Here is a 9643-nt window from a genome sequence, read left to right as displayed (position 1 = left end):
TGTGCAATCTAAGACCACAAAAAATATATATTTACAAAATATTTAAAATAAATCTTATAAATATTTATAAATATTTGGTAAATATTTTATAAATATTATGTGTCTGAGTACTGATTATCGACCAAGGACAAGATGATTCTTGTGTCAATTTGTTTCTTGCTGGAAAGCTCCCTATTATAACACTTCTGTGTTCTACTGGGGATGATGAGATCTGTAATCAGACTGTCAGATTTACGGACGGTCGCGCCTCTTCCACGCGACGATCCCCATACACGTTTGCTTCCGTCAGTTCCATCGCCTCCGTTCCATATAAACGGCGCCGTGCGACAAGGCTGCAACGTTAAATAAACGACCGTCGTTCCCCGCATTCCGCCGATTCCGCGTCGCGGCAACGTGACTCCGCTATGCCGCGCGTGCGATGGCGCATCAATAATAGCAATGCGGAATCGCGCTACGCCCCGTCTAAGCATATCGTATTGTATGTAGATGTGTTACATGAAACGTACGAATGAACTTGTATTATATAAAATAAGACGCAATATATAAAATTACGATGTTATTTTTTGATTTATATAATGCATTGCGATAAAATAAATTTTTTTGTGTCTGTGCTAGCTGATCTGTGATTCTCTTTGAGAAGAGAGGAAGGTATATATAGTAATGAACTGATTTGATGCTTACTATAATGATGTTTTTCAGGGAATTAAATAGATATCGCGTGTGCTTTCATATATAATATAATGCATGTACAGGATGAATGCAAAAATTCGTGCCCAATTTATTATTCAAAATTCAAACAGCTGCTATTTTTGTCAAAAATGAAATAAAATCTAAATCTTATTCTATCTAATGAGAGAATTTAAGAATCTGTTTTTTTAAATTGTGATGGTTTTGACGGAGTTATGAGCAATAAAAGTCAAAATATTTTTTTTATTTAATTCGCAACAACTCAGTAACAAAAAATCATAGAGACATTTTGTAAAAACGATTTTATAGGAAAAACTTTAAGCTTTTACATTAGAAATTTAAAAATATTTGCAAATTTTTTTTGGACGTATGACAGGCCCGCAAATGAAGAAAAAATTTCCCGTTTTGTTTGACTCGCAGTTTTCTATATGTAAAAATTATAAAACTTACATAAATTCAAAAAATATAGTAATCATTCGAAAATCCCACTTAGACAGCACAGAATATTTATGAAAATATTTATGAATATTCATTTTTTTAAATGTTATATAAATATTTCATACATATTTTTTATATAAAGCTTTATTCGAAATATTATTAAAATATAGACCCAAATATTTTATGTAATATATATGATAAATATGAATAAAAAAATATTTCTAAAAAATGTTTTTTACTTGGATTATAATGTATCATTAAGCATTTTTACAGCATTTTACTATAATATTTACAATAAATATTTCATATTATTTATAATAAATGTTTATGATCTGTGCAATCTAAGACCACAAAAATATTTACAAAATATTTAAAATAAATTTTACAAATATTTTATAAATATTGTGTGCTGTCTGGGATAGAGATTTCTAGCTTTAAAACTTCTTTTTTTAAATTTAAATTTCGTTCATTTTTAACAAAATTGCAGTTGTTTGAACTTTGAATAATAAATCGGGCACGAATTTTTGCACTCACCCTATATTTAAATAGATATTCAAACGGAACGTAGCGTCGTAATTAAATTGTCACAAAATTAATATAATGGCGAATTCAATCACTCGCATTATACATTATACCGAACACTTAATAAACATTTAATAAAGGCTGCTTTTATATAAAGTACATATCTAAATACAGTAGCATAATGACATAATACAAAATCAATTTTGACAATGAAATAATGCATATATATTCTGCTAAATAATATGATTATTCATAGCTGTGTACTTAATCGTTTAAAATATTTATTATGCTTTTATATTTAACTTTGCTAATTTTATGTATAATAGCTTTTAGTATGCACTAATCAAATGTAATGCGCAGGTGACCGAATTCATATTATAAGTTTGCAAAGCATAATTTTTTTACGCGTAATTTGTAGAAGATTTATGCCCATTTTTACCAATGTAGATCAACTTTAACTCGGTTCAAATTTCTCTTTTTTTTTTTTTCTAGTTTTGAAAATTAGCGAAAGAAGAAAAGTACTTAAGTTAAATCGGGATTAAAGTTAATCCACATTGATAGAAACGGATATCAATGTTAACCAGACGTGGCACGCGACCGTCGGTCGAACGGAGATTCGCGTACGCGCGCGCGCGCGTCGAGAACACGTCGCGAGTGTCGCACTTCGTAGGCAACTTCAGACAATTTGTGACAGCCGCGTTTGTGGTACTCGACGACCATTGACGACGACGAGTGCGAGTATTCGGGGATCCGCTTCCGCGTACGTCGCGAGGGACATCACCTCCACCGCCGAACGTTCGCGTTCGGTTCGTCTCGTAGACAATTGTCTCGTCAGAGTAAACGAGAACGGTGAGTTCTGTCGTTTGGTTAGAAAGTGCCGGATGGCCGTGACACCGGTGTTTACGAGTCGCGGATCTCTGGAGCACAGAATGGAGATCCGTCGTTCGTTCTCACGCGCGATCACCGTGTTTTCACCAAGTGTTTATACGCGAAGCGCTCTGACAGCGCACGTCGAGGATGATTCCGTACGGCTTTTGCCCTGGACCATGTCGCTCCAGTATCGGCGATACTTATCATATATTTACTTTGTTTTGTTTTCTACGTAACGTCTATGTATATTAATGATGTGTATAGATGCGCGATGCAAGTGGAACCAGACTCGTAATTCTGCTCATGCTAGATTCTGCAACTCCTAGCGACAATGTCGTTGTCGTTATATTATTATATAGATTTTTTACTACATATACACATTTTACTACATGTTACATAGATTTTTTTACTATATATACTTGTGCAACGATAATAACAAGATTGCTATTAAGAAAAACAGAATCTATCTAGTTAACGCCAATTAAAAGTAACATAATGGATGCTTTCGGTTTTTATGTTCACACTCTGTAACCATCAGTTCATCTTTGTTGTTTATCAAATATTAAACAAGAACAAATGATGCTTACAAGCGCTGTAAGCAAAAAACTAAACGTATCCATGATCAATGTTATAATTTTGTCAACAATATAAATGTAATATAAATACATAGAGCTACGTAACGGTTATATTGTTGAATATAAAATTATAAAATTGACGTTATGTTATTTTTAGTTGGTGTCGACTGGATAACTGCTGCTGGCTTTGATAGACCGTTATTGCATCATTGTTGCAACAACGATCTATGATCGCAAACATCGATCAATTATATTTGTTTTGCTATGAAACACTGTCTGTATTTTCAGATTGAAAAATGGTGGTACTTAGCAGCTTGCTGCCACCGCAGGAAGGAATACGCCATGAGGAGCCAAATACTACAGTATATATCAATGATAGAGAAGTAGGAAAGGGCACGTTCTACGTTACAGAGAGGTAGCGAGTTTATTCTAATTTACTATTACGAATAATCTGTAGATATTTTGTAAGCTCTAATTACGTATTCTTATTGGCAGCGTGCTCTCCTGGGTGGACAACGATACACAACAAGGATTTTCACTTGAATATCCTCACATTTCATTACACGCTATTTCACGAGATGAACAAGTCCATCCAAGACAATGTTTATACATTATGGTCGATGCCAAAGTAGATTTACCAGGTACATTATTTGGGGAATACAAAGAATATTGTTGATAAAAATGACTTAATTTTTATAGACTTTTTGATCGACTTTGATTTCTCTCTAATTCATTAATATTTTTATATAATTAAAGATTTTTCTAATAAGCTTAATGTATAATTTTATTTGTACAGATATGCCATTACCGTTAGCATCTGAAAATGGTTCAGAAAACGATGATGACAATGCGGATCCTCCAATTACGGAAATGCAGTTTGCGCCAGATAATACAAATAATTTAGATTTAATGTTTCAAGCAATGAGTGCGTGCCAAGCGCTTCATCCTGATCCACAGGACAGTTTTTCTGACGGTAAGTAATTAGAAATAAGAGATGATAATCTTATTTCCGATCGACTGCGATGATTAAAAATTCCTATAATTAAAGAGGATATCTATGAAGACGCCGAAGAAGATTACGAAGGTGAATATGACGAAGAAGTGGGCGCTGGGGATGCGCCTTGTATTTTACCGACAGGTAATTTGTATACTTATTTTTATATATATTATTCAAGTTTAAACTTAGATTAAATAGCGCAATGAACTAATACGTTTAATATGGTAATGTATAGTTATCAGTTTACACTGTAAAAGAAATTCGTGTTAAATAAATAAATATTAAATGAATTGAATGTCGATATATCGAACAATAGATTCCCAGTTTTTTATTATTAACAGAGCAAATGGGGACCACTCACACAGGAGCAGAGGCAGAAGAAGCTATGGACATCGAAGCGGGTCAATTTGAAGACGCGGAAGAAGATCCGTAAGAGGCGATGATTAGGTGCAGATGTGTGCATTTAGTGTTAATTTACATGTTTATCAATTTCATATATGTATTTCGGTAGATATACGTGACGTCGTTAATGCAAAACTTACTACGGAGCCGTATCAAACGTTAAAGCACCTAATACATTTATTTATATTCATTTTGTACATGGCGATAATTTCCTAGATAAAAATAAATAATTGTACATCAATGTGTGTTGAGTTTCATTATTTATTTTGTTTTTCTTTTCAATAGAAAGTTTGATACAGTCTGTAAATTTTATTTATTTACCGTTCGTAATCTGCGGAGGAAAAAAAGAACATTTTATTTTTTTAAATAAGGTATGGAATCATGTTAAAAATATTATAGATAAGTATATAAATTGATTATATATTCTATCACAACGTATCTTTCGTTGAAAGTCATAAAATAACGATTTGACTATAAGTATGTTGTAAAAATATCTAGTAACAACATTCGCGACAGACAAAAAGTTATTTATCATGATAGATAGATATATATATATATGCATATCTAATTGCTTTAAAAGTGCATATATGATACAGTAAACTCTGCACATAATTAATCGGCAGTGCGTTGTAATAATCCATATTGATCAATTTAAAAAAATATATTTTCATCAATGAGAAATATATTTTTAAAAATATGTTTTTAAAAATATATTTTTATTAAAAAATATATTTTATCAGGGGGAAATAAATTTTCATAATACACATATATCGAAGTTAGTTATTCTGACTTCTTTAATGAGAGGGTTTACTGTATCAGTCTTAAAGACGATTCGTTTAAATGCTAATTTGCTAATCAACTTGCGTCATTTGTACATATAATACATTCGTTCAAATTCTGATGCGACATATGGCGTTCGCCCTCGAAAAAATTCTGAGATAGTACAAAGCGGTAAAACTAACCAAAGTTAGTTAATAACATAGTTAACGTGTGTCTAAAGTGTGAAGTTCCATTTCACAGCATCGTCAACTTTTCAATAGAGTACAATCATTCGATTTTAATTATTAATTCGAGCTTATCGAATTTTCTTCGGTCCAAAGATGAGATCGGCATCAGGTGCTCCTTTAGGGTGATTATATTTTTGTCGTCGTTCCCTATTCAAGTTTACGGTGACCGGTCTCGTGCTCTGATTCATAGTTTCTTGATAATCTTCCTCCTCCTGCCTCTCAGTAATGTTTAAAGTTAGTCTCTTCACGCGCTCTTTCTCTTCTTTTTGTTCTTGTTCGCGATTTCTGAGATTCATGGCCAACTCAGATGACACCGGAACCGCAAGATTCTTGTATTGTTGTTTGTTACCCTTCCTCAGCATCAACACAAAGTCTACTGTGCTATTGTCGGTTGGTCTCTCCTGCAGTTGTTCGTATGTCTTCTTTGTACTCTTCACGTGTAACGGCACGGAGATATCCACCTGTTGCGGCTTTACCGAATCTCGCATGCGGTCCTGTATGTTATCTGAGACCATTTTATCCAGCGCCGACAGGAAATCATCATCCTCCGGACAGCTCACCCGTCGTGGTCCGGACGGTAAAGCTGCATTCAGTTCCTCTGTCACGTCTACAATCACGCCTTCAGTGCCACCGTCTGCCGACAGACTCTGAGATCGATCACCCTGAGTGTTTTCTTGGGTGCCCATAGTGTCGTCTCGTTCTGCATCGGCTGTCCATTCCTCTTCTGACTGTGCTTCCGAACAATCTTCGGACTCTTCGAAATGCAGTTCAGCCATACCTTTGGCATCCCCGCTACCATTTCCGGCCAATGCTGCTTCTTCGTCGCCTTCCATGATAACGCCCATGTCGTTTTCACCTTCCGCGATAGCGTCATCAACCGGAGGATTACCCAAGGTTGGATAGAGGGTGTTGCGCAATTCTTCCACGGCGCATTGCGCTTCTTTGTAATTCTGGAATAATTGCATTTTGGGTCGTAGCATCGTTAGTGTGTCACGATACATGTAATCTATCCCAACGGGGAACGGATTCTCGGACGTCCAGATCGGGTCTGTATACTTAAACCAGAAGTAGTTTTGGAAGAATACGAGAAAATAATCGAGTTTTTTCTTGCTTGATCCGCCGCTGAAGTACTGGCCACAAGTCTCCAATAATGTGCACACTAGACGAATACGAAAGAGATGATCAGGCGGATCGAGTACACTTTGCAACGAATGGTCCACGCTGACGCCGAAAGTAATAAGCAAGTACAAGGTACGGAAAATATCGCCGCTCTCTACCATTCGATAGTTGTATAGCTCGCCCAAGTACTTGACCATAGCAATGCGTCGTTGATTGAATTTGGGCAGGTTGATTTCCATACATAGTCGTATATCTTCGAGTACACCGTCGACCACCTGTGGCCCGATGGTCTCATAATGAGCCACCAAGCCGGCCAACAGGCTACCCACGCATCGAATATTGGGATATTTAACATTGTAGGCGGCAGTGAGACATTTTATAGCATAGGATGACACGCTCTCGTCCTCCCAGTCAAGTTTGCGCATCCACTTGAGCACCTTATCAGTATTCGTCTTGGAGAGATCCTGATACAGTAATTTTCTAATAAATTCATGTACAGGCGGCCTGTCCTTCTTTGTAACGCCGCCGGTCGATTCGGGTGGATTCACGAAGTAATACGCATTCTCGATGATCGTGACGTAGCGCGAATCAAGTGCAGTAACTGCTTTTTTGCGCATCATTTGCTCCAGATAGACCTTGGTCCTTTGATGAGAATCCGGCGAACAGAAGAGGTATCGGCCGCAAATCTCCAACAAGTTGCAAGCCATTTCAATGTGATGATGCGTAAAGTCATGTAATAAAACCTTCAGGCAGTACAATGCCTCTATTTTGGAGTAAAGTTTGAACTTGACGAGTTCACCGATATAGCGGACCACTTTGATCTTCGACTCAATATTGATCTGATCCTTCTTGCGAACATGGTATTTAAAATCTTGTTTCAACATCTGACACAAGTCGTTGCCAATCTCTGGCATTACTGGATAAAGAATGGCTGCTAAGCGAGAATAGAAGGGTAGTAGATCCTGACGGATTCTAGAAACGCCGAAAAGAGCCTTTACCAGCTTCTTCTTGTTGTGCTTCGTGTTGAGATTAATCAGGAAGTTGACTGCGGCGTTGTCAATCATTTCGCGATTTACACAGTTCGGCAGATGCGTCAGAAAAGCGTCCAACAGTATCTTGTTACTCGTGTTAGAAATCTGAGGCTCCTCCACTTCTATCTCAGGTGGCTCTTCGACCTTCTCAGACTCTTCCAACTCGTCGAAGACAATTTCCTCATCGAGAGCATCTTCCGTTATTGCTGTGTCCGTCTTCGGGACATCTTTCGGGGTGTCCTTCAAATAAGAGCCTGGTAAAAAGACAGTCAGATCCGGGAACATCTCATAGAAACGTCTTGTCTCTTCGTCGCCCCACATATCCTCCAACATAGCGTTCTCTTCTCCCTCATTGATCATCTTCAGTGTTTCCTCCACTTCGGCCTTTATTTCATTGTCCACTGGAAGCTCGGGCATCGGTTCATCTAGCGTATCGGAAAAGCTCTGTACATTGGTTAATAAACGCTCATAACTGACTTGCAGAGCTTCAAGCTTTTCCTTTCGTTCCGAACTCAGTTCTCCCCTAGTCTGCAGTATCTTGCGATTTTGTTTCTCGAATGCCTGCAACTCCTTGTGCTCCTTCAGCATATGCTTGCACAAGGAATTGTAATACTCACGCAACAACAGCTTGACGTTCTGCTGCTTATCCGGTGATAACATTTTACTCTTTGGAATTGAAATGTTTAACTTCTCAGACAGTTCTCGGACTCTTTTAGGTACAAGACCAGCGTAATCTTCGCCACAATGTCGACAAAAACTCAATATTATACTAGCATTATTATGCTCCTCTTTGTCCATATTGATCAATACGGTTAGTATCGAGCCAAGTAGCGGCAAACCCTGCTTGTGCGTAAATATTCCAGCATTTACCAATTCTGCATAGAATCGTAAATCTACTCTCAGCTTGCTAGGATTTGCGATCTTGTCGCCTACCTTCAGCGACAGTATCCTTTGCCAATTTTCAAAAAAATGAGTGGAAAATTCGGCGTACGTCTGATGGAGAAAACTACATACCCTAATAGCAGGTGCTACGTCAATCATCTTTATTTTAGCATCCACCAGAGCGGTGGCAACTTCGCTCACGTATTTGGTCAAGTTTAAAGTCGCCATGTCTTTCAAAACTGTGTCGAGTTGGGCCATGCTAAAGTTCTTAAGTTTCTTGACAAATGTAGTGTTTTTCTTGAGGCTCGAGTCGAGTTTACTGAATGATGCATCCGGGGGCCTTGCGGGATTAAGATTGGCCGCGCGAATCTCTTCCTTCGTCGCGAGTCTCTGTTCTGTTTCTCGCACATACTCAGTCAAGAATTGCCGGTCCTTTTCCGAGATGGTATCCGGTTCTTCCACGGTAGTCTCTTTCTCGACCGGCGCCGCTTCGTTCGCGTTCTCGGACATTGTAGAATACTCTGCAATGCAAAGAAAATCGTGTCTCCTGTTTTTTTTTTTTTTTTTTTTTCGGCAAATGTAATATTCCAAGTTAAAATGCAATTGAATTAAAAAAAAAAAAAACAATTCGTATATTGCGGCACTAGAGCAGTTGAGTATTACCCTAAAGATAATTTATCAATTTAGCAAAGAAAGGTTATATACAGGTTACCTCATAAATCTTAATTAGGTACTTACTTGAAGAAATTGCTTGATGAAACTATTTCACTTGTTTACTATCGCGTCTGAGAACTTAACAAGGTTAGGTACGTTATGTTATGGCAGACGACAATCCGCTCTACTTGCTTCACAGACTATAAACATCTGATAAATGCAACCGCCGTCTTGTTACTCCTGAGAGTACTAACAATAAGTCCTGCGCAGTGCACACACGTGGTGTATGGTCGGAATTCACAGTTGGTTCTTATTTTACGACCGTCTTATGTAATATCTTAAGGTGCATTTTCATGCTGACGCTCGACGCTCATTTTCAACGGCAAATATAGATTACGTGATCAAAATTGATGCTTGATATTCGTCAATTTTTATCACGTGACCCAGGCTGCATTCCGT

The 9643-nt window shown here is 37.3% G+C and overlaps 2 protein-coding genes across 2 annotated transcripts; one reads left to right on the top strand and one right to left on the bottom strand.

Annotated features, from left to right (window-relative positions):
* Window positions 1-2421: 2421 nt before the first annotated feature.
* On the top strand, window positions 2422-4706 carry icln (chloride nucleotide-sensitive channel icln). Its single transcript, XM_018447468.1, has 6 exons — window positions 2422-2496; window positions 3381-3507; window positions 3588-3733; window positions 3889-4065; window positions 4141-4230; window positions 4431-4706. The coding sequence occupies exons 2-6, from the start codon at window positions 3389-3391 to the stop codon at window positions 4520-4522; spliced, it is 624 nt and encodes a 207-aa protein (XP_018302970.1). The 5' UTR covers window positions 2422-2496; window positions 3381-3388; the 3' UTR covers window positions 4523-4706.
* A 530-nt stretch (window positions 4707-5236) lies between these two features.
* On the bottom strand, window positions 5237-9419 carry Upf2 (UPF2 regulator of nonsense mediated mRNA decay). The gene is made up of 2 exons (XM_018447519.1): window positions 9269-9419; window positions 5237-9051 (listed from the first exon to the last, which is right to left on the bottom strand). Exon 2 carries the CDS (start codon window positions 9038-9040, stop codon window positions 5567-5569), a length of 3474 nt encoding a protein of 1157 aa, XP_018303021.1. The 5' UTR covers window positions 9041-9051; window positions 9269-9419; the 3' UTR covers window positions 5237-5566.
* Between the last annotated feature and the right edge of the window lie 224 nt (window positions 9420-9643).

This window comes from Mycetomoellerius zeteki, unplaced genomic scaffold (genome assembly GCF_001594055.1).
Source record: "Mycetomoellerius zeteki isolate Tzet28-1 unplaced genomic scaffold, Tzet1.0 scaffold105, whole genome shotgun sequence".
Lineage (NCBI taxonomy): Eukaryota > Metazoa > Arthropoda > Insecta > Hymenoptera > Formicidae > Mycetomoellerius > Mycetomoellerius zeteki.
This window is presented reverse-complemented; position numbering and strand designations above follow the sequence as displayed.